The following is a 24,474-nucleotide window of genomic DNA, read 5'->3' as shown; positions in this document are numbered from 1 at the left end:
CACTGGCTGCCATGGTTGGGCGCTGTTGTGGCCCTAGGCTTCATGCACACAATTATATTTTTCTTTAGTGTGCTGTTTGTATTTAAGACGGACAGCACACTGACCTGTACAAGTTATGGGGCCATACACACATCCGTTCTTTTAAGAATTCATGTGCCTGATCCAGGAATCTCACAGCACATACTTTTCTTGTCCATTTTTGTGCAGGAGAGGAGCCCTTTCTATTGATGGGAGTAAGAAAAAACAGGATGCATACAGAAGCTATCACAGAAGCTTTTTTCAAGCGTGTGCATGAAGCCTTATGAAAAGCCAGTATGCCTTCAAATGAGTCTGGTGACATCTGATTGCCCAGTCTGCGTGAACATCTGCAGTCCACACTGAAAAACTAACAGCCCTCCAATCAAACTACCTAGGAGCTGGGATCTACCTTGTCCATACACAATGCCATGTGTACCACAGATACGCCAGTCAAAATTGTCGTTGCAGATGGCATCGATGTGCTTCTTCTCTGTGCCATGAAACAACCGGATTTCTTTCACGTCTCGTCCCTGATTGACTTTTTTCATCTGTTCCTTTTGCCTTGAAAGAAAGACACAACGTTACAAAACAGCAGCCTGGCCAGAAAGGATTCCCCACCCATCGAGAAGTGAGGTGAGGCCACTGTTACTAGGTTCCCACCACCTACAATGAAGAAGGTTAGGTTAATGTGAGTTGGGGCATTCTCTATAATGTCTCATCACCTATAGTGAGCTGAAGGATCCTATCTCTGTAGGGTTCCACTACCCATAATGAAGGAGGAAATGGCCATCATGAGCTGGGTCATCCTCTGTAGGTTTCTATTAGCTATAAAAAGTAGGATGGGGCCATAATGAGCTTGGGCATTCTTTGTAGGGTCCCAACACCTATAGTGAGTTGGGGATACTATCTCTATAGGGTCGGACCTATTGTAATGAATGGGATGCGGCCAATGTGAGTTGGGCATGCTGTCTCTATATTTTTCCACCACCCATCTCTTAGAGATCCTTACACCCATAGTGAAGGGGATTGGAGTGATGGTGATCTGGGGAATACTGTTACAGGGAGGCCTTTTATAATTTATACCTATTTTTATGGAGTACATATTAAACATTGTAAGATGTGAGGATAAAGAGCTGACATACCACTGAAAGACCTGCCACAGAGATGGGTTCTGGAGTCGCCACATATTCTTAACCACATGGCCGCTTACTGTCTTGGTGAAGCTGTTTACAATTTCTGAGAACTCGCTGGATGTGTTAGAGACAAGAACATTCTTGGTGGGAGACAGAAAAACAGAAGTTAACACCTTAAGTCCCATTTTTTCCATCATGTCATAGGGACTCTGTTTATTACCCTGCAGCCTATGTCTGGCATGGCCTCAGAGTCCCACGTCTTAGGGTAGATGTCAATCTTCAGAGGAGACGTTCCTGATTTCGGGGATGGCTTGGCTCCTGGTGTATTTTTGCTAAAAGAATACATTTAAGCATGACAGGTTACATAGGGCCACCTGATAGAAGATCCAGGAGCAGCAAGTAAGCTATTAGGATGTCTTCACATGTATCAGATTTTGTTGTTGAAATTGCTGCAACTGAAAATCTGTTCAATTCTTCTGAATAGAACTTGCAGAAATCCATGTGCTTGGTGCAAAAACAACCCCATTCAGATGAATGGAACTGATTTTCAATCGCTGAAATTTCTGAAGCAAAATCTTTTGTGTGTGAAGGCACTCTTATACTTCGTTTACATCTAAGTTAGAAGATTTAGCAGGCTGTTCCTGCACAGAGCAGCCTGCCAGATCTCACAGCATCCTTTACCTCCCTGTCGAATCCCCAATTGACTGCAATGAGGTCCATCAGTGATCCGGTCGATTTCCAGGATAAATGTTGGGTTTCATTTGTACAAAAAATTTTTGCGTGCAACGTTCTTTTGTCCGGCAGACAGCCAGCATTTTCGCCAGATTAGGCAGCTGGAGATCCGAAACGGAGATCTGAACACAGCCTTATAGCCTTCCATTTATAAAATGCAGATATAGTACCGCAGACTTGGGGGTATTACAATATTGTATATAGTTTTTTGTTTTATATTATGTATTTTTATAGGTTATGGCTGTAGTTACCATTAAGTATATATATCAGTGATTGATAGGAACAGAGCGGCTAACTGCCCTGTTCGTCCCCTCTTGGTAGGAGTGATCTGGTCCTGCTTCCTGCTAGGAGGGGAAGTTCCTGTCCAGAAAGGAGAAAGAAAGCACACTGCAGATCTACTGCTCCTAAGAGAGGTTCACAATTAGATTTTAAGTGATGCCTCATATAAATCCTTGAGAAGACAGACCGCAAAGTGAACAGCTACAACCAGCATTTGAAGACACTGCTATGGTGAGTCATTACAGCTAAGACACCCATCACCCAGACTACTATTAGGCCAGTGCAATACAAGAGCTAAACTGCAACCATCTAACCTGCCTCCATAATCATTACTGGTGCCAGGAAATTGTCCCTCAAATCAGCTGTCCAGAGAGGAGGGAAGAAGCACACTGCAGAGCTCCCGCTTCTAAGAGAGGTTCTCAATTAGATTTTACGTGATGTCTCATAAATCTTTGAGAAGACAGACCGCAAAGTGAACAGCTACAACCAGCATTTGAAGACACTGCTATAGTGAGTGACTAAGACACCCATCACCCAGACCACTATTGGGCCAGTACAATGCAAGAGCTAAACTGCAACCATTCTACCTGCCTCCATAATCATTACTGGTGCCAGAAATTGCACTTCAAATCGCTATTGAATGTACCTGAAGTTGCACTTTGTAAAAGAGACTTTTATATGTTTAATTTCATCCTTATTGTGCACCGACCCTCAAACAGCAACGGCTTAAGGAACTACACCATGACACAACACCTCATCAAGGTCACTACCACTCCCATCATCTGCACCGGCTCCTCGAGGACTCACTGCATGAAATTAGTATTACGAACAGGATTGTGCCTCCATGCCTTACTATAGTTGGCCTAATTGCTGTGTGGACGCTAAAAGAGACTTTATTGCCCAGCTGGAAGGAATTCAGTAGAAGCCACAGCCACTTCATGGTAACAACACAGAAGGGGTTAATCGTCCATCTTGAATCAGGGCCACGTACACTAAAGCACAGATGCATCGCCCCACCAGAATGGGAAATCAAAGAGAATGCTCAGCTGTGGAGCAGGCAAGATGTGTCTGCCTGATGTTCCTCTGGGTGTGAGAGTTTGGTACCTTCAATTAGGCCCCAAAACAAAAACGTAATAGCCAGCTCAATCTTGTAGCAAAGAGGAATACGTTATTGAAGCGATAAAAACTTCCAATACAGGACTCGTCTTGTCTACGGGTTTCAGACCTTAGACCCCCGTTTTTTATTTTGCCAAATGAAAAAAGCCTTTGGGCCAAAAAGAACAGAAGTTTGCCTGTCACCAGAAGTTGCCATTCCACTGAAGTGCTGGAGAAAGAAGGCAGAGGAGCTTGCCAAAGTGATCAAGATGGCAGAAAAGAAGCAGAAGCCCAACTGGTTGGCGATGATGTGGGGCGGCCACCCCAAAGTACTGAAGCCAATTGAGGACGTGCAGGTGATCCAAGTCCAGAGTCAGGCACATAGCAGCCATAGCAGTGACTTGCATTCCATCACCCTGCCAGGGAGGGTTACATGGATCAATTCTCCTAAGCAATCGGCTGTGGTTGGAGTCCTGCATCTTCAGAAGAAAAAGGGCTGCAAGATACCCTGCAGCACAAGACAAAGATGGAAGAGTGGGTCCGGGCCCCAGGAAACAACGGCCTGAGGGAGTACACCATGATACAACACCTCATCAGGGCGACTACGACTACTATCCTCTGCACTGGCTCTTCTGGAGTTTGCTTCACAGGTATAAATTCATTACCCTCTCTATTATATCTATCTTTGCTGCACAGGTATAAATTAATTACCCTCTCTATTATAGCTATCTAATTATCTCTGTATCTGTCTATGTATATATCTCTCTCTCTGTTCATTTATCTATAAGAAATGCAATGTTTACCTTCCTCTCAATAATTTCACATCCTCAAAGCTCAGAAATTTTGGTCTTCTGCGGACGTCTTTTTCCGTCTTGTACAAAATGTTCCTCTGCTTCATTTCTGAAACAATAAGTAATTGTTAAAGGGGAAGCTAACAAGCTGTGCCAAATGTCTTTGGGCCATTTATGGAGCACTGTGGCTCCTCACGGAAAAGACATTTTGCTAAAAATGTAATTTATCGCTACATTATCCACACTCATACCTGGGAAGTTGATCTTATACTGCTGGTTTCCAGCGCTGAAAGGAATGACTGCAGTGGGATCTGAGAGATACACATTTTCCAGGTCTGAAGAAAGGATGGTTGAGTTCACTTGTTTCACATTCTAAAAGCAAAACAAACCATGAAAAAGATTCAGGGGGTCATTTACTATCAGAAATACGCTTATATTAGGAATATTTCTCACACAGTTTATGGCTCAATGGTTATTTGTGCCGCAATCTGCGACTTTTCCACACTCACGCCAGGTCTAAAAAACTGGGCGTGATGTGGGCAGGGAAGGAGACAGGCCGGGAGGCCCATCTCATTCATCATGTTTTAGGATACGCCAAAGTTATGTAAAGGCTGGTGTCTCTAGATCAGTGTTTCCCAACCAGTGTGCCTCCAGGTGTTGCAAAACTACAACTCCCAGCATGCCCGCACAGCCAAATGCTGTCCGGGCATGCTGGGAGTTGTAGTTTTGCAACAGCTGGAGGCACACTGGTTGGGAAACACTGCTCTAGATAACTTCAGCAGATTCACCACCAGATAACGGGCTTATTAAGACCGGCGACTAAAATACTTGTCTTAATAAATGACCCCCTTAATCCATCTGCAGTTCTGGGCCCCATCATGGGCATCCCTCAAAATCCCACCAACTATCAGGTGTCATTTGTAGCACATGTCACTTCATATGGGACAGAGAGACCTTTTTGGGCCATCTCAGGCTGAGATTTAACTGAAACTTCTGCACCACTATAGTTACACCCCTATAGAGATCACTGATAAAGAGGTGCCCTGTACCCACTTACAGAGTGGCCATATTGTGTCCAGGTGCCAAATTCATCCTTCCAGTGCCACAACCACTCAGTTGTCAGAACGTAGTCAGACGGCTTCTTGACCGAGGATATAGTGGAGAGTCGCCGGACGCGGTGCATTCCAGATTTCATAGTCATAAAATCAATCAGTTGAACCCTGTAAATGAAAAGTGGGAGGAATTGCCTAGTAATTCTCTGCCCAAAAGATATAACATTGCATAGAAAAAATTATGGAAGTGAGAGTGGAACCCTATTTCTTGGTGTCTACCTGCAATTGGCCACTATGAGGTTTAGGTGGAGTTACCCTTTAATGTCCAGTTGTTTTAGATACAGTACATAGAATATGATCTGATGCACAGCTCTGGATGACACCTGTCATACCTGTCAAACTTTGGGTCACAGTAGTATTTCTCAATCTCTTCCATGTTGGAAATGTCTTCCCAATCTGTTCCTTTGTAAATCTGCCATCGGTATGGTAGGTAGTAATGCATGTCTGGACAAAGGTCTGTGAATACAGGAGAACCTTGCGTTACTTGCACATAAGTTGCTCTCCAAACCCAACCACACGAGAGCACAAGGGCTCCCTCCTAATAATCCTCCCCCTTCTCCACCAGGGACACTTACTTCCTAATTTGCAGTATTTCCAAAGATTTGACAGGCAGATCTCTGGGACTTTGTAAGGCTCCGCTGAAAAAAAAAAAACATTAAATGATTTTTTTTTTTTTTATTCATCAATATTTCATATCCTGGACATAACCAGGCAACCTGTTATACCAGGAAATGGTTGTAAAAAAAAAATAGAGGTGTGATGTATTTTAGAAGATGCATTACTGTAGATCCACCATGCAGAGCCCATGTACTTACACTTCTTTGGCGACATGCAGGTTGCTCCAAACACTGATTCTTTCTCCAACAGATCACCTAGATAAGGTTTAAAGTCAAAAAATCGCCCAGAACATCTTTAGGCTCTGCCCTTGGCATCAGTTTTTCATCAAGTTCACACTGTGACCAGACACTTGACCCACCTGATTTAAGCTGTGGAGCAGATGAACCTTCTGCAGGAGAAGGAACCAATCTGGGATTAGATGTTGAAGCACTGAAAGGACTGGCTGCAGGGGGGATTACCGGTTTGATGGTGGCAACAAGTGGAGGCCTGGATGGACTTGCAATATTGGTGGTCACTGGTTTCTCCTCAGGAACAGATGGATTTGGAAGATGATTTACCAATCTGTTTGAACCTGTAGGTTGCACTGATGGGACTGTGGATGAATTCATCCCTGGAGGGGACATTGGCTTAATAGAATTGGCACCCAACAGACGATCCATAGGAAGATTAACTGGTCTACTTGGCCCCACAGAAGATGTTAGTGGATAATTAAGTGGACTCACAGTGGTCACTGGTGTAATGGCTGATTTTGGTTGAGGGGCAGATGGAGTAAAAGATGGAGTTGAGAGGCCGGTTTGACTTCCTGTGGGTGAAATTATGGATTTATTATAGGTTATAAACAAATTCCCGATCAGTAGATACTTTGGATGACACTATCTTAAACGGTACCTGGCTGAGCAGATGGCACTGTAGGTGAAGCTGCAGGTAATGGAAACTGAAGGTGGGACTTAGAAAGTTCCAGCGCAGGTGATATGGATACAGTTGATGTTGGGTAGCGCGCTATGCATGACATCAAGGGCTGCACGTTGGAGGGGGATGTGTCTGCCACATACAGGTATGAGTCATTAAACCAATCATCCTTTATCTTATCAAGCCGAGGTTCATCTCCATCATCTCCAGACCAGCCAAGATTACTCCTCCCACCTTCAGATATCGGCCGACTTACTGATCTTCTCCGAATATTGGACTCTAAAATTAATTGCAACTTATTAAATAAAATTATGTTCATAGCAACAGAGGCAGATCTGTGACAACCTCTCAGACATGATATAGAGGCTGGTTGTCAGCAGTAATAGATGGAATAGATGTTACTGTAGTATAAGGTGTGGATCTCATGTCTGATCACAGTGTAATTATATTACTATTATATTCAGTGATGTCAGTAACAGGGGGCGGGGCTGTGACAACCTCTCAGACATGATTTAGAGGCTGGTTGTCAGCAGTAATAGATGGAATAGCTGTTACTGTAGTATAAGGTGTGTGGATCTCATGTCTGATCACAGTGTAATTTTAGTACTATTATATTCAGTGATGTCAGTAACAGGGGGCGGGGCTGTGACAACCTCTCAGACATGATATAGAGGCTGGTTGTCAGTAGTAATATATGGAATAACTGTTACTGTAGTATAAGGTGTGTGGATCTAATGTCTGATCACAGTGTAATTATATTACTATTATATTCAGTGATGTCAGTAACAGGGGGCGGGGCTGTGACAACCTCTCAGACATGATATAGAGGCTGGTTGTCAGCAGTAATATATGGAATAACTGTTACTGTAGTATAAGGTGTGTGGATCTAATGTCTGATCACAGTGTAATTATATTACTATTATATTCAGTGATGTCAGTAACAGGGGGCGGGGCTGTGACAACCTCTCAGACATGATATAGAGGCTGGTTGTCAGCAGTAATAGATGGAATAGCTGTTACTGTAGTATAAGGTGTGTGATCTCATGTCTGATCACAGTGTAATTATATTTCTATTATATTTAGTGATGTCAGTAACAGGGGGCGGAGCTGTGACAACCTCTCAGACATGATATAGAGGATGGTTGTCAGCAGTAATAGATGGAATAGCTGTTACTGTAGTATAAGGTGTGTGGATCTCATGTCTGATAACTATGTAATTATATTGCTATTATATTCAGTGATGTCAGTAACAGGGGGCGGGGCTGTGACAACCTCTCAGATATGATATAGAGGCTGGTTGTCAGCAGTAATAGATGGAATAGCTGTTACTGTAGTATAAGGTGTGTGGATCTCATGTCTAATCACAATGCAATTATATTACTATTATATTCAGTGATGTCAGTAACAGGGGGCAGGGCTGTGACAACCTCTCAGACATGATATAGAGGCTGGTTGTCAGCAGTAATAGATGGAATAGCTGTTACTGTAGTATAAGGTGTGTGATCTCATGTCTGATCACAGTGTAATTATATTACTATTATATTCAGTGATGTCAGTAACAGGAGGCGGGGCTGTGACAACCTCTCAGACATGATATAGAGGCTGGTTGTCAGCAGTAATAGATGGAATAGCTGTTACTGTAGTATAAGGTGTGTAGATCTCATGTCTGATCACAGTGTAATTATATTACTATTATATTCAGTGATGTCAGTAACAGGGGGCGGGGCTGTGACAACCTCTCAGACATGATATAGAGGCTGGTTGTCAGCAGCAATAGATGGAATAGCTGTTACTTTAGTATAAGGTGTGTGGATCTCATGTCTGATCACAGTGTAATTATATTACTATTATATTCAATGATGTCAGTAACAGGGGGCGGGGCTGTGACAACCTCTCAGACATGATATAGAGGCTGGTTGTCAGCAGTAACAGATGGAATAGCTGTTACTGTAGTATAAGGTGTGTGGATCTCATGTCTGATCACAGTGTATCTATATTACTATTATATTCAGTGATGTCAGTAACAGGGGGCAGGGCTGTGACAACCTCTCAGACATGATATAGAGGCTGGTTGTCAGCAGTAATAGATGGAATAGATGTTACTGTAGTATAAGGTGTGTGGATCTAATGTCTGATCACAATGTAATTATATTACTATTATATTCAGTGATGTCAGTAACAGGGGGCAGGGCTGTGACAACCTCTCAGACATGATATAGAGGCTGGTTGTCAGCAGTAATAGATGGAATAGATGTTACTGTAGTATAAGGTGTGTGGATCTCATGTCTGATCACTATGTAATTATATTGCTATTATATTCAGTGATGTCAGTAACAGGGGGCGGGGCTGTGACAACCTCTCAGATATGATATAGAGGCTGGTTGTCAGCAGTAATAGATGGAATAGCAGTTACTGTAGTATAAGGTGTGTGGATCTCATGTCTGATCATAGTGTAATTATATTACTATTATATTCAGTGATGTCAGTAACAGGGGGCGGGGCTGTGACAACCTCTCAGACATGATATAGAGGCTGGTTGTCAGCAGTAATAGATGGAATAGCTGTTACTGTAGTATAAGGTGTGTGATCTCATGTCTGATCACAGTGTAATTATATTACTATTATATTCAGTGATGTCAGTAACAGGAGGCGGGGCTGTGACAACCTCTCAGACATGATATAGAGGCTGGTTGTCAGCAGTAATAGATGGAATAGCAGTTACTGTAGTATAAGGTGTGTGGATCTCATGTCTGATCACAATGTAATTATATTACTATTATATTCAGTGATGTCAGTAACAGGGGGCGGGGCTGTGACAACCTCTCAGACATGATATAGAGGCTGGTTGTCAGCAGTAATAGATGGAATAGCTGTTACTGTAGTATAAGGTGTGTGGATCTAATGTCTGATCACAATGTAATTATATTACTATTATATTCAGTGATGTCAGTAACAGGAGGCGGGGCTGTGACAACCTCTCAGACATGATATAGAGGCTGGTTGTCAGCAGTAATAGATGGAATAGCTGTTACTGTAGTATAAGGTGTGTGGATCTCATGTCTGATCACTATGTAATTATATTACTATTATATTCAGTGATGTCAGTAACAGGGGGCGGGGCTGTGACTACCTCTCAGACATGATATAGAGGCTGGTTGTCAGCAGTAATAGATGGAATAGCTGTTACTGTAGTATAAGGTGTGTGATCTCATGTCTGATCACAATGTAATTATATTACTATTATATTCAGTGATGTCAGTAACAGGGGGCGGGGCTGTGACAACAGAGTCACTTTATAGAGGCTGGTTGAAAACAATAATAGGCTCCTGCACATACTACGGCATGTACTTACACCTTATAGACTATCAATGCCAAAAACAAACACCAGAAAGGGTTAAAAATGACAAGACAAGTATTACTAACTCTGACTCCTCGACACTGCTCCAGTGCCTGCTGCTCTCCACTTTTAGGCCTCTTGCACACGACTGTATGCCCTCCGAGACATGCGGTCCGTGAGCGAGCCATATATCCCGGAGCAGCATTGATCGTGCGCACCGGAGCACACAGCATTATAGGTTACAACGATTCTGTGGACGTCGGGCCGCCCGCGGGGCTATTGTCCCGCACTCTTATGATCTTATGTGAGTGTGGGACAATAGTCCCTCAGGCGGGGTCCGACTCTGCATTCTCTTGCACCCTGGAGTAGCTCTGGTTAGGGCTTCTCTGCTCTGACCTGCTGAGAGTGGGAGCTGACAGCTGATCCCACAAGGCATGTGGGGGCTATGCTCTACATCACCTGAAACTGGCTTGCTGACTACTCCTGACATGGAGCAGTAAACTGAGGTTTTGTTGTATCTGTATCTGATTCTTTTTTCCACTTGCCTGTGCAGATCTTGCTCTGTGTCACTTAGTCTTCTTCCTTTCCTTCTCCTCAATGGGGCTGCAAAAGATGCGGACAGCACTCTGTGTGCTGTCCGCATCCGTTGCTCCGTTCCGTGGCCCAGTAAAAATTATGAGTCATGTCCTATTCTTGTCTATTTTACGGACAAGAATAGGCATTTCTATAATGGGCCTCCTGTTCCGTTCCACAAATTGCGGAAGGCACACGGGCAGCATCCATCTTTTGCGGATCCACAATATGCAGACCGCAAAACACAGCACGGTCGTGTGAACAAGCCCTTACTGTGTGACTGTGAGGGTGCTGGCACACAGTGCAGTTCTGACATGCATTAACCTCTTCAGGACCTTGCCATTTTTCACCTTAAGGACCCTGCCATTTTTCACCTTAAGGACCAGGCCATTTTTTTGAAAATCTGACACGTGTCACTTTATGTGGTGATAATTTTAAAACGCTTTTACTTATTCAAGCCATTCTGAGATTGTTTTCTCGTCACTTATTATTCAAAATATTTCATTTTTATTTATAAAAAAATACTAAATTTGCCAAAAATCTGGAAACATTTGCAATTTTCAAAATTAAATTTCTCTGCTTTTAAAACAGATAGTGATACCTCCTAAAATAGTTATTACTTTGCATTCCCCAAATGTCTACTTCATGTTTGGATCATTCTGTAAATTAGGCCTCTTTCACACGGGCGTCATGTTTTTTGCCCGGATAAGAGGCGGGTGCGTTGTGGGAAAATGCGCGATTTTTCCGCGCGAGTGCAAAACATTGTCATGCGTTTTGCACTCGCGTGAGAAAAATCACGCATGTTTGGTACCCAGACCCGAACTTCTTCACAGAAGTTCGGGCTTGGGATTGATGTTCTGAAGATTGTATTATTTTCCCTTATAACATGGTTATAAGGGAAAATAATAGCATTCTGACTACAGAATGCTTTGTATAATAGTGCTGGAAGGGATAAAAATAATAAAAAAGTTAACTCACCTTCTCCTCTTGTTAGCGTAGATCCCGGTCTGTTCTTTAGCTGTGGACTGAATGACCTGAGGTGACGTCAGATCACATGCTCCAATCACATGGTCCATCACCATGGTGATGGAGCATGTGATCTGACGTCATCAAAGGTCCTTCAGCCACAGCTAAAGAACAGACCGGCCTCTACGCGAACAGGAGGAGAAGGTGAGTTAACTTTTTTATTATTTTTAACCCTTCCAGCACTATTATACTAAGCATTCTGTATTCAGAATGCTATTATTTTCCCTTATAACCATGTTATAAGGGAAAATAATACAGTGAATAGACTGTCACCTAGAACCCATGCGTGAAAATCGCACCGCATCCGCACTTGCTTGCGGATGCATGCGATTTTCACGCAACCCCATTCATTTCTATAGGGCCTGCATTACGTGAAAAACGCACAAAGAGGAGCATGCTGCGATTTTCACGCAACGCATAAGTGATGCGTGAAAATCACCGCTCGTGTGCACAGCCCCATAGAAATGAATGGGTCAGGATTCAGTGCGGGTGCAATGCGTTCACCGCACGCATCGCACCCGCACGGAAAACTCGCCCGTGTGAAAGGGGCCTTACATTTTCTTTTTTGGGGACGTTAGAAGGCTTAGGCTGAGTTCACACGAGCGTGACAGATTAGGTCCGGATGCGTTCAGGATGCGTTCAGTGAAACTCGCACCATTTTGCAAGCAGGTTCAGTCAGTTTTGTCTGCGATTGTGTTTAGTTGTTCAGTTTTTTCCGCGCGGGTGCAATGCGTTTTGATGCGTTTTTCACGCGCGTGATAAAAAACTGAAGGTTTACAAACAACATCTCTTAGCAACCATCAGTGAAAAACGCATCGCACCCGCACTTGCTTGCGGATGCAATGCGTTATTCACGCAGCCCCATTCACTTCTATGGAGCCAGGGCTGCGTGAAAAACGCAGAATATAGAACATGCTGCGATTTTAAAGCATTGCAGAACTGATGCATGAAAAAAAACGCTCATGTACACAGCCCCATTGAAATGAATGGGTCAGGATTCAGTGCGGGTGCAATACGTTCACCTACCGCATTGCACCCGCGCAGAAATCTCGCCCGTGTGAACGCAGCCTTAGAAGTTTAGAAGCAAATCTTAAAATTTTTACGAAAATTTCCAAAACCCAATTTTTAAGGACCAGTTCAGGTCTGAAGTCACTTTGCGGGGCTTACATAATAGAAACCACCCATAAATGGCCCCATTTTAGAAACTACACCCCTCAAGGTATTCAAAACAGATTTTTACAAACTTTGTTAACCCTTTAGGTGTTCACAAGAATTACAGGAAAATGTAGGGGTAATTTCAAAATTTCACTTTTTTGGCAGATTTTGCATTTTAATCCATTGTTTCCAGTAAGGCTACTTTCACATTAGCGTTTTCAATTCCGCTATTGAGATCCGTCATAGGATCTCAATAGCGGAAGAAAACGCTTCAGTTTTGTCCCCATTCATTGTCAATGGGGACAAAACTGAACGAAATGGAATGCAACAAAATGCATTCCGTTCCGTTTTGTTATGTCCCCATCGCGGACAGAAAAATGCTGCAAGCAGGGTTTTTCTGTCCGCGATGTGGTGCGGAGCTAGACGGATCTGTCCTGACACACAATGTAAGTTAATGGGGACGGATCCGTTTTCTCTGACACTATAGAAAACAGATCCGTCCCCCATTGACTTTCAATGAAGTTCAAGACGGATCCGTCATGGCTATAAAAGACATAATACAACCGGATCTGTTCATGACGGATGCATGCGGTTGTATTATTGTAACGGACGTGTTTTTGCAGATCCATGATGGATCCGCAAAAAATGCTAATGTGAAATTAGCCTTACAAAGCAAGAGTTAACAGCCATACAAAACTTAATATTTATTACCCTGATTACAGAAACACCCCATATGTGGTTGTAAACTGCTGTACGGGCACACGGCAGGGCGCAGAAGGAAAGGAACGCCATACGGTTTTTGGACGGCAGATTTCACTGGGATAATCCTAAATTGCTATGTCACATTTGAAGACCCTTTGATACACCCCTAAAGTAGAAACTCCAAAAAAGTGACCCCATTTTGTAAACTACGAGATAAGGTGGCAGTTTTGTTGATAATATTTTAGGGTACATGATTTTTGGTTGCTCTATATTACACTTTTTGTGAGGTAAGGTGACAAAAAATTGCTGTTTTGTCACTGTTTTTATTTTTTGTTTTTTACAATGTTCATCTGACAGGTTAGATCATGTGCTATTTTTATAGACAAGTTGTTACGGATGCGACAATACCAAATATAACTGCTTTTTTGGTTGTTTTGTTTCAGTTTTACATAATAAAGCATTTTTGAAAAAAAAATGATTTTTTTAGTGTCTCCATATTTTGAAAGCCATATTTATTTATTTATTTTTTGAGCGAATGACTTATGTAGGGGCTCATTTTTTTTCGGTATGAGATTACGGTTTTATTGGTACTATTTTAGGGTGCATATGACTTTTTGATCGCTTGGTATTACACTTTTTGTGATGTATGGTATGTAAGTAGCTTTTTTGACACCTTTTTTTTATTTTTTTTCTACTGCGTTTAGATGAGGGGGTGGGTCATGTGATATTTTTATAGATACGGTCATAACAGACGCGGCAATACCCAATAGGGCTGTTTTTCTTTTTTCTAATTTTTTTACAATTTTATGTGTTTTATTTTGGGAAAGGGGCTTATTATATTTTTTTTACTTGAAACTTTATTTTTTTTATTATGAAAAACATTTTATTTTTACTTTATTTTACTTATTTTTGTCCCACTCTGGGAATTCTGGGATCTGATCCCCTCTGCAATACAACCTGTGTTGCAATACATTGCATGTCAGCTTGTATACTGACAGCCTGCCTGTGAGACCCAGCCTAAGGGCTGGATCTCACAGGCTTCCGTAGAAGGCAAGCCCCGATGCCTATGGAAGGCATCGGGCTTGTGTTCTCTGCCATCGGGGACCCGAAGGATACGTCTACTTTCCGCAAACCCTCTGCATGCAGCAGTCAGCTTTGACCGCGGCATACAAGGGTTTAATACGCCGGCATCTGTGTTTTCACCTATGCCGGCGTATGCAGCAGGGGCCCGACTATCAGTGACTGTCGGGTCCGTGCTGCTGATCGGGCGGGCGCAGCTCCTGCACCCGCCCGATCAGCCCGCCGTACATATACGGCGCTGGTCTTTAAGTCTTGTCCACCAACTCTGTACATGTACGGCGGGGTTCCATAAGAGGTTAAGGATGCAGTTTTCAATTTAGCCAGTTTAGGAGCCTCTTTAAACCCTGGTGTTTAAACTAGCTACAATAAAAACTGCATCCTGAATGCATGTCAGAACTGCACTGTGTGCCAGCACCTTCACATATGCGTTCGCAGATGTTCAGCAGCCTGTTCTGGCAGGCAAGAGGAAGATCGTCCGGACAAAAAGCGCAGCATGCTGCGGTTTGTGTTCAGACGATCCTCCGCTTGTCAGACGGATGCAACCGCAATGTCAGCCAGACCTCATTATACTTCAGTGGGGCTGGAACAGCATGCCGGGATGCAAAGTGCAGGTGTGCTAGTAGCCTAAGCAAAACACTCATTCATCAGGTAGTTGTATCTTTTGTGCAGCACAAAAGATCACATTTCCCAGTGGCAGATAGTGCTGTGTGAACGAGACAGTATGGGGAAGAGTGATGGCATTAGCGATTACGAACTCCCTATAATCTGGATGAGATCGGTGCTTGTAAATGCACCTGTCTCCTCCGCTAGCGATCAGCAGATTTTCGGGAAGGAACGCTTCCTACCCGACAGTCTGCTAGATCGTCGTCTCGTATAAAGGACCATTACAGTGTGTCCGTTTTTCACTATGTCTCTCTCTCTCTGTATGTGTTGTTCTGTCTTTCTCACAAACATCATATGAGGATGTGCTCTCCACTCTGTGTTTCAAAAAAGAGAAGCAGACCTGGGGGTGCATAATTTAAAAACAGAGTCACTTCAGAGGCTGATATGTATCAGGTTAGTTTAAGTGCGCCACATACACACCAACGCTACAGGAGTTGAAAAAGGTTACATTACCGAAATTCCCCTTTAACTCTCTCTGGGTGAAGCTATACTTAAATACTTATCCTTGTGACAACAGCACTTAATGTATCCAAAGTAAATACCTATGCCACATACCTGCTCTTTCATTTTGACGTCCACGACTCTTGTCTCGTGACACACCCTCAGGCTCTCGCTTCTGTTTATTCCTGGGTCTTCCTCTGCCTCTGTGTACTGCAGGACGCCCCCTCTCATTTTCCCTCTTTCCCTCTTCCCTCAGTGACTGAAGGCGTTCACTGTGTTTCACGGCACATAGCATCTGAAAGTTCTGAATAGACACCTCAGACATACGACAGCGGTTTAGTAATAAGTCCGAACTGACCTCCAGGAGGTGATGAGAACGTTTACAGATGCGACGATTACATTCTCCTCGTGTGAAGAAACCACAAATGTGAAGCCGTGTACAATCCTTACCGAGATCACATGTGTCATGCAGATACTTCACACAAACCTGCAGAAGACAAAGTAAAGGTGTATTCTTATACAGGGAACTTAATGTGACCCTCGAAAAAATACTAAAAGTGGCCCAAATTTCTAGTTGGGTCCAAATTGATGGAAGGCAGGGCCAGCAATACCATATTGTGGCACATATACCACCCCAACAGAGCTAAATACCACAGTCCATCACCAAATACTACCAGCAGGAGCACAAAATAGTAACATAGTAACATAGTACATAAGGCCGAAAAAAGACATTTGTCCGTCCAGTTCGGCCTGTCATCCTGCAAGTTGATCCAGAGGAAGGCAAAAAAAATAAACTGTGAGGTAGAAGCCAATTTTCCCTACTTTAGGGGAATAAAAAATTCCTTCCCGACTCCAATCAGGCAATCAGAATAAATCCCTGGATCAACGATCTCTCTCTAGTAGCTATAGCCTGTAATATTATTACACTCCAGAAATACATCCAGGCCCCTCTTGAATTCCTTTATTGTACTCATCATCACCACCTCCTCAGGCACAGAGTTCCATAGTCTCACTGCTCTTACCGTAAAGAATCCTTTTCTATGTTTGTGTACATCCCCAGAAACTTCCACTGGCCGATCGGGAGGAGGGCTCATGTGGCGCCCTGGGCATCGGCCCACCGGGAAATTTTCCTGTCTAGCTCTATGGCCAATCCGCCCATCTTTTTATACAGTGCCTTGAAAAAGTATTTGTACTCCTTGACTTTTTCTATATTTTGTCACGTTACACCCACAGACTTCAATGCATTTCATTGGTATTGTATGTGATAGACCAACACAAAGTAGCAAGTATATGTGAAGTGAAAAGAAAATGATACAAGTTTTTCAAAAATATTTATAAATAAAAATCTGTATAGTGTAGCATGCATTTGTATTCAGAGTCAATACTCTTTAGGACCACGTTTCACTGCAATTACAGCTGAAAGTCTTTTGGGGTATGTCTCAACAGACTTTGAAAAATAGCTCAAGATCAGTAAGATTGGATGGAGATTGGATGTCACAGATTCTCAATGGGATTTGGGCCATTCTAACACCATTCCATTGTAGCTCTGGCTGTATGTTTAGGGTCGTTGTCCTGGTAGAAGGTGAACCTCAGCCTCACTCTCTAGTCATTTGCAGCCTGGTTTTGCTCCAGGGTTGCCCTGTATTTAGTTCCATCCATCTTCCTATCAACTCTGACCAGCTTCCGGTCCCTGCTGAAGAAAAGCATACCCACAGTATTATGCTGCCTCCACCGTGTTTCAGGGTGGGGATGGTGTATCCAGGGTGATGTGCAGTGTAAGTTTTCTGCCACACGTAACGTTTTGCATCTGACCAGAGCACCTTCTTCCACATGTTTGCTGTGTTCCCTACATGGCTTTTGGCAAACTTTAAATGGGACTTCTTATGGTTTGCTTTAAAAATTGCTTTCTTCTTGCCACTCTTTTATAACGGCCAGATTTGTGGAGTACACAACTAATAGTTTTCCTGTGGACAGATTCTCCCACATGAGCTTTGAATCTCTGCAGGTCTTCCAGAGTAACCATAGGCTACTTGGCTGCTTCTCTAATTACTGCTCTCCTTGCCTGGGCTCTAAGTTTAGGTGAACAGTCATGTCTTGGTTCGGATGATGGATTGAAAAGTGCTCCGTGAGATGTTCAAAACTTGGGATATTTTTTTATAACCTAACCCTGCTTAACACTTTTCCACAACTTTATCCCTGACCTGTCTGGTGTGTTCCTTAGTTTTCATGATGCAGTTTGATCATTAATGTTGAGGCCTTCACAGAACAGCTGTAGTTATACTGAGAATAAATTACACACAGGTGGACTCTGTTTACTAATAAAGTGATTTCTGAAGGCAATTAGTCACACTGGATTTTATTTAGGGGTATCAGAGTATAGGGGGCTGAATACAAATGCTCACTGCACTTTTCAGATTAAATATTTTTTCTTTTCACTTCACTCATACTTGCTACTTTGTGTTGGTTTATTACATAACATCCCAATATAATAAGTGTCAATTTTAGGGTGTAAAAAATGTGAAAAAGTTTTGGAAAAGTTCAAGGGGTTTACATTTTTTTTGTTTAAGGCATGGTATAGGAGTATTATAGTAGTCATATTCTTGTCCAAAGAGGCAGTATTACAACAGTATTTGCTGGTTTAATAATAAAGTTATTGAGCATAGATTGTAGGTACGGTAACTGAATAAGGCTGAAAACTGACAACCACTTTTGTGAAACGAAAATGTGCTCAGAGTCGTTATCACTTGCCTTCCCCCACTACTTCTCACAGTTTGTGACAGGTCAGGGTGTTTCTATGTTATTCTTCTGGCACAGTAGGGGTCATTCAGGGTTGCACCTAGCTTTTCTGCTGCCTGAGGCAAAAACTGAAACGGCGCCCTAAAATACCAATTTCATAACTTATCCCCTTCCCTCCAGCCCTACTGTTAAAGACATACTTGGAAAACATTACATACAGAGCTAAAAAATATAAAGGAGGCCGCTGCCTCCTTCACTTCAAGCATGTGTGGAGAAGTGCGTTGGGCTTACCACCCCCACAATGTATTCAGACGCTATATCATGACGGGCCCGCAATAAACCCGGAACACATACGGAAATGCATCCGTATGTCTTCCGTAGCCGTTCTGTTTTTGCAGAATCATCTAATGAAAATGTTATGCCCAGCCCAATTTTTTCTATGTAATTACTGTATAGTGTATATGCCATACGGAAAAACGGAACAGAAACGGAAACACCACGGAAGCAAAAAACGGAACAACGGATGTGTGTTAAAAAACGGTCCGGAAAACACTGAAAAAGCCATGCGGTCGTGTGAACAAGCCCTTTGTCTGATGACCTCACGCCTGAAGTTTGCCTGTTGTGTCAGTCCTAAGATGATGCCTCTTCTGTTCAGTCAGGCTCAGCAGGTTTCTCTTCTGGTTTAAATGCAAACTAAACACTGCGGGGCACATTTACTAAAGTGTTTGTGCTTGTTTTTAGTCAAAAATTTTAATTTAAAACTGAAATTGTGCTTGTTTTGGAGGCTTTTGCGCCTTGTTCACCTATTTAGATTTTTTTACACTGTTTAGAAGGTTTCCAACTTTTTTCCGATCTATTTATTTAGGTGCGCTTTTTTGTGCCTGAATTTGTTGCAAAAACATTCAAATTTCTACTTCACCCCAGGGATGCCATACTTTCTGTCATCTGTTTTGAGTAGTGAAGTGTGATTTTGGTTTGCATTAAAAGTATCACTTTCCTAGAGACATGTGACTTTTCGCCACAGAGATGCAAGTTTTTTCATTCGCAAATACATTAGACCAGTCTAAGTGAATATGAACCTGTCTAACTAAAAAACAACCACCTGAGGTGAGACTAAGGGCCCTTGCACACACCGTATGACCTCCAAGACATACGTTCCATGAGCGGGCCATATGTCCCGGAGCGGCATTGATCGTGTGCAGGTGAGCGCACAGCATCATAGGTTACTGTGATACTGTGCACGTCGGGTCGCCCGCGGGACTCCCGCAGTGGATCCTGAGTGCGGAACAATAGCTCGTGGGTGGTCCCATGTGCACAGCATCATTGTAATCTATGATGCTGTGTGCTCCCCTGCTCACGATCAATGCCGCTATGCTCTGGGACATATGGCCGGCTCACGGGTCATAGGGTTGTGTGCAAGGGCCCTAATAAAAATATGCCTAATCTAATTCATCAACTGCTGTTCGACTTTTAATAAATACTTGTTAAAAGAAAGACAGATGAATGAAATATGCTTGTCTAACTTTATGGCCAAAAACAGGTGAGCTTGATAAATGTGCCCCTGTTTTTGATAGGACTAAAGCTGCTCATAAAGCAAAGAAACCGAGGAAAGAGTCATGGGATGCATCTTCGCAGTAATCTTCAGAGGATTCCTCCGTGTCTGAAATGTCAGAGGATCCAGACTCAGATGATCTAGACAAGCTGTTTTTGTTATGTAAGGACAAATTACGTGATCTTTTTGAGGTGGTTAAGAACACCATGCAGTGGTGGCGAACCTATGGAACGGGTGTCAGAGGCGGCACTCCAAGCCCTCTCTGGGGGCACCCACGCCCTGTAAAAAGTCTAAGGCGTACCAATATGCCTTAGACTTTTCCTGCCATTCACCAGTGCTTGAATGTAGGCAGGCCATTATAGCTAAATGATAAAGTACATGGCAGATATACTATATTGGACTGTAGTATTCAGGTTAACTTGCCGTGTTGGCACTTTGCGATAAATAAGTGGGTTTTGGGTTGCAGTTTGGGCACTAGGTCTCTAAAAGGTTCGCCATCAGTGCCATAGAGTCAGAGAAAAATGTCCCGCAAATGTTACTCCAGAAACATGTTACTCACTAAGGCCTCATGCACACTCAGTTTTTCATGGCCATTTTGCATCAGTGTGTGCATCCATTTTCTGTCCGTGTGTCCGTTTTTAATGTCCGTTTTGCGTCAGTTTTTCATGTCCGTTAAAAACGGACATGAAAAATGCATGAATTTGATTGGCAGTTATTTCTAGACCCACCCTTCTGAGAACACCCACAGGATGGTAGGCCCCCAGCTAAATAAATGTCCCCTACAGTGCATATACTTTTTTTTTTTTGCTGCCCCCAGCTTTAATAATGCCCCCATGTAGGCCCCTAGCTAAATAAATGTCCCCTACAGTGTAAATTCTTTATTTTTTTTTGCTTCCCCCAGCTTTAATAATGCCCCCATGTAGGCCCCCAGCTAAATAAATGTCCCCTACAGTGTATATAATTTTTTTAACCGCCCCTAGCTTTAATAATGCCCCCAATGTAGGGCCCCATCTTAAATAATGTCACCCATAGTGTGTTTCTTTTTTTCATTTTTTTAGGGCCCCAGCTTTATAATGTCCCCCATGGTTTATATAATGCCCCCATAGTATTCTGCAACCAAAAAAAAAAACCCTCACCTTATCCACTCTCGCTGCAGCAGTTTCTTCTCAATGGGGTCCGTCGGGCCGTTAATTCAATGGGGTCTGTCCGGCCGTGAAAACGGCCAAAGATAGGACATGTCCTATTTTTGGACAGACGGTATTCACTGGCCGTTAAAAGAACAGCCATGTGAATAGCCCCATAGACTTTCACTGGTGCTAAAAATGGCCGTGTGACGGCTTATGTGATGTGTCAAGGCTTATTCCACAAGGTCGACAGCGACTTTATGGGCGGAGTTAGCGCAAGTGTCCCTGCACCAGATAGCAACATGGTCCTCCAATTCCACCTTCATAAAGCACTTCATGAATCTGATGCAGGCAGAGGGCTCTACTTTTGGCAAGAGAGTGCTGGAGTTGGCATCAACTTTGCCCCCCCCCCCCCCCTCTCCCCAATTAATGTTTGCTTTCTAAGTCCCATATGTACTTGTGCTGCTGTAGGACGTCCAGGCAAATTGTAGTCCATAGGCAGCACAGCCTCCCTCCCTTAAAGGGGTTGTCCGGGTTCAGAGCTGAACCCGGACATTCCTCCATTTTCACCCAGGCAGCCCCCCTGACTTGAGCATCGGAGCAGTTCATGCTCCGATGCTCTCCTTTGCCCTGCGCTAAATCGTGCAGGGCAAAGGCATTTTTAGGAGTTCCGGTGACGTCACTGGCACTAATGGCCGGGCTTTAGTGCTGCCTTAGCCAGTAAAACGGCTAGGGCAATGCTAAAGCCCCCCCATCAGAGCCTGTGACATCACCGAACACACTGCCGAGCAGAAGCTTCCGCCCGGCAGTGTGTTATGATAACCAAAAGAACCTGTGCCCCTGGCGATCTAGCGCAGGGCAAGGGAGCGCATCAGAGCATGAGATGCTCCTATGCCAACATCAGGGGGGCTGCCTGGGTGAAAATCGGGGTATGTCCGGGTTCAGCTCTAAACCCGGATAACCCCTTTAATAAATGTATTTTTGTTGCATTGTAATACAAGGAGTCTTCACTGGTGTCAGGGTTTTATGGATGGGCCTGGCGTGTGATTGGTTGTTTAATTTAGTATTAGTTTGTTAACCTGTCTCTTCTGATTGTACCTACGGAAATATAATCCAATGTACTTGTGCTGCCTACAAAATACAGGAAACGAAAATTTCAGGTGGGTAAATTTTCATTATATCTGAGCTGTTGTGTTGTACTTACCTCCGGCAGCAGTTGGTGGTCGTTCTGGAACAGGAGGACTTTTAGCTCCTCTTCATTCAGTCCAATAATCTCATTGGCTTTTAAAACCGACCGGTTATGATCTGATAAAAAATCATGGGAGAGATTGCACTGTCGCCTGAAACAGAAGAAACATATGATATGTCTGCTGGGCCGTTTGTAACTAATCTTATCATGAGTGATACTGCGTGCTGAGCCCCTGTATCTAAGCCTATCATGTAATATTTCTGGGCTGATGTATCTAACCCTATTATGTAATTTACTGTCTGCTGAGCTGATGTATCTAACTGTAAGGGCTTGTGCACACAGCCGTGGCCGCATCGCGGCCCGCATACTTCGGGTCCGCAATACATGGGTACCGGCCGTGTGCAACCCGCATCACTGATGCGCACCCATTCACCAATTTGGGAGGTGCTGTGCAGAACGGAAGCACTGATCGGAAGCCCACCTGGAACGTGTTCTCATTTTTTTACTCTGCGGACAGATCACGGACCCATTCAAGTTGAATGGGTCTCGATCTGTCCTGGCGGCCGCAAGAAATGGCCGCACGACGGCCATGTGCATGAGCCCTAAATGTAATCAAGTATGATACTATCTGCTGAGTTATGGTTAGCAGGTCTCATGTACGAATATCTTCTGCACCACGTGGAGAAAGACTATTGCTTGCACTGTGTGCACATAGTAAATGCACATATATTAATAAATCTCTTATATTTTGTTTTGCTATGTATTATCTACAGCTTATTAGTGTCATAGCCACTCCCAAGATCTGACTGTCCTGTATAAATGAACATAATCAATGATCATAAAAATCTTTTATGATTTAATAGGGTACGTCCAGATGGCGTAGCTGGCAGCATGCAAAGAGCCATGTCCGCCTCTGGCTGCAGAATTTGACCCAAAGTCATGTGATCACTGGCTGCTGCAGGTGGCTTGGATACATGTGGTGAGCTGCACTATCTGGCTGTATCCACACTGTGTTTGTTAGATGTAGACACACCCCAAACTCATACTGTAGGTGTCAAACAGAGCCTTGTACCCACCTCCTGCCATGTACATTACTCCCAGGTCAGCCACTACCTGCCATGTCCATTATTTCTAGGTCACTCACCTTTTGCCTTGTACATTGCTCCCAGATCACCTACCTGATAGGTCTGCATACCTGCCTGTGCATTGCTCTTAGGTTACCTACCTCCTTAAATATATGTAACTCTATGATCACCCACCAACTCACCAATACTGCATATTACTTCCAGGTTACCTACACTTGCCCTCTTTATTACTAAAGGATCTCCAACCTCTTGCCCTGTACATTACTCACAGATAACTTACCTCCTGCTAGACCAGCATTTGCCCTGCAGATAGTGTCGGCATAGGTGCAGCTTGTCGCACTCCTCCTCTTGTTCATTCTTCAGATATTTGGCACAGATCCTCACGGGGTTCCGGGCCAAGACCAGCTCCCCAACCATCGTAAACTTTTGGGGTTCATCCTGCAGTATCTGCTCTATCTGCTCAGTGGGAAGCTCCAAGAATTCAGGCAGCAGTTGCCTAGGCAGGCGACCACCATGGGAGCAAAGCAGCTTGGTCAGGAAGGCAGTAACTGTGGGGTCTGACATGATTCCGGGGCCCTTGTGTCTCTGGTAAAAGCTCTTCTGCTGTGTTCTAGGTTTCTGGAGAGACTGGGCTGCCTAGCTGCTGACACCACTGTTATTCCTCCTGTACAGGGGCGGATCCTTCACAGCTCAAACGAGAAACGAAACTGGAACACAAGCATACAGCTGGGCAATCTCAGTACTGAATAACATTCTTCCTTATGTGTGATACACAAACAGAGCAAGACATGCATGAAGTGATACTGTGACGTGTCAATATATACAGAATAAGAACAGATACTGAGAATTACACCCAGTATACAGTACAAGAGAAGTGGTACTGTACAGTGTCCATATATATAGAGAATAAGAGCAGATACTGAGAATTACACCCAGTATACAGGACAAGAGAAGTGGTACTGTGGAGTGTCCTTATATACAGAATAAGAGCAGATACTGAGAATTACATCTAGTATACAGGACAAGAGAAGTGGTACTGTGCAGTGTCCTTATATACAGAATAAGAGCAGATACTGAGAATTACATCTAGTATACAGGACAAGAGAAGTGGTACTGTGCAGTGT

At 43.5% G+C, this 24,474-nt stretch overlaps 1 protein-coding gene across 2 annotated transcripts in view; it reads right to left on the bottom strand.

Annotated features, from left to right (window-relative positions):
• Window positions 1–24,002, bottom strand: part of LOC122928473 (zinc finger CCCH-type antiviral protein 1-like) — a 28,486-nt gene extending 4,484 nt beyond the window's left edge. Inside the window, exons 1-14 of one of the 2 annotated variants that reach the window (XM_044281333.1) lie at window positions 23,631–24,002; window positions 22,281–22,416; window positions 15,779–16,151; window positions 6,667–6,966; window positions 6,137–6,580; window positions 5,976–6,032; window positions 5,736–5,798; window positions 5,493–5,616; window positions 5,106–5,268; window positions 4,300–4,420; window positions 4,061–4,157; window positions 1,372–1,483; window positions 1,161–1,291; window positions 428–579 (exon numbers count right to left, since the gene is read on the bottom strand). In XM_044281333.1, coding sequence (XP_044137268.1) covers window positions 428–579; window positions 1,161–1,291; window positions 1,372–1,483; window positions 4,061–4,157; window positions 4,300–4,420; window positions 5,106–5,268; window positions 5,493–5,616; window positions 5,736–5,798; window positions 5,976–6,032; window positions 6,137–6,580; window positions 6,667–6,966; window positions 15,779–16,151; window positions 22,281–22,416; window positions 23,631–23,914 — 2,557 coding nt within the window. In that variant the 5' untranslated portion in view covers window positions 23,915–24,002. The remainder of the gene's footprint in view (window positions 1–427; window positions 580–1,160; window positions 1,292–1,371; window positions 1,484–4,060; window positions 4,158–4,299; window positions 4,421–5,105; window positions 5,269–5,492; window positions 5,617–5,735; window positions 5,799–5,975; window positions 6,033–6,136; window positions 6,581–6,666; window positions 6,967–15,778; window positions 16,152–22,280; window positions 22,417–23,630) is intronic. The other variant, XM_044281334.1, reaches the window with a different exon arrangement.
• Window positions 24,003–24,474: the final 472 nt, after the last annotated feature.

This window comes from Bufo gargarizans, chromosome 2, assembly GCF_014858855.1.
Source record: "Bufo gargarizans isolate SCDJY-AF-19 chromosome 2, ASM1485885v1, whole genome shotgun sequence".
In the NCBI taxonomy this organism is placed as follows: Eukaryota; Metazoa; Chordata; class Amphibia; order Anura; family Bufonidae; genus Bufo; species Bufo gargarizans.
The sequence above is the reverse complement of the archived record's forward strand: the minus strand, read 5'-3'. Positions and strand labels throughout refer to the sequence as shown.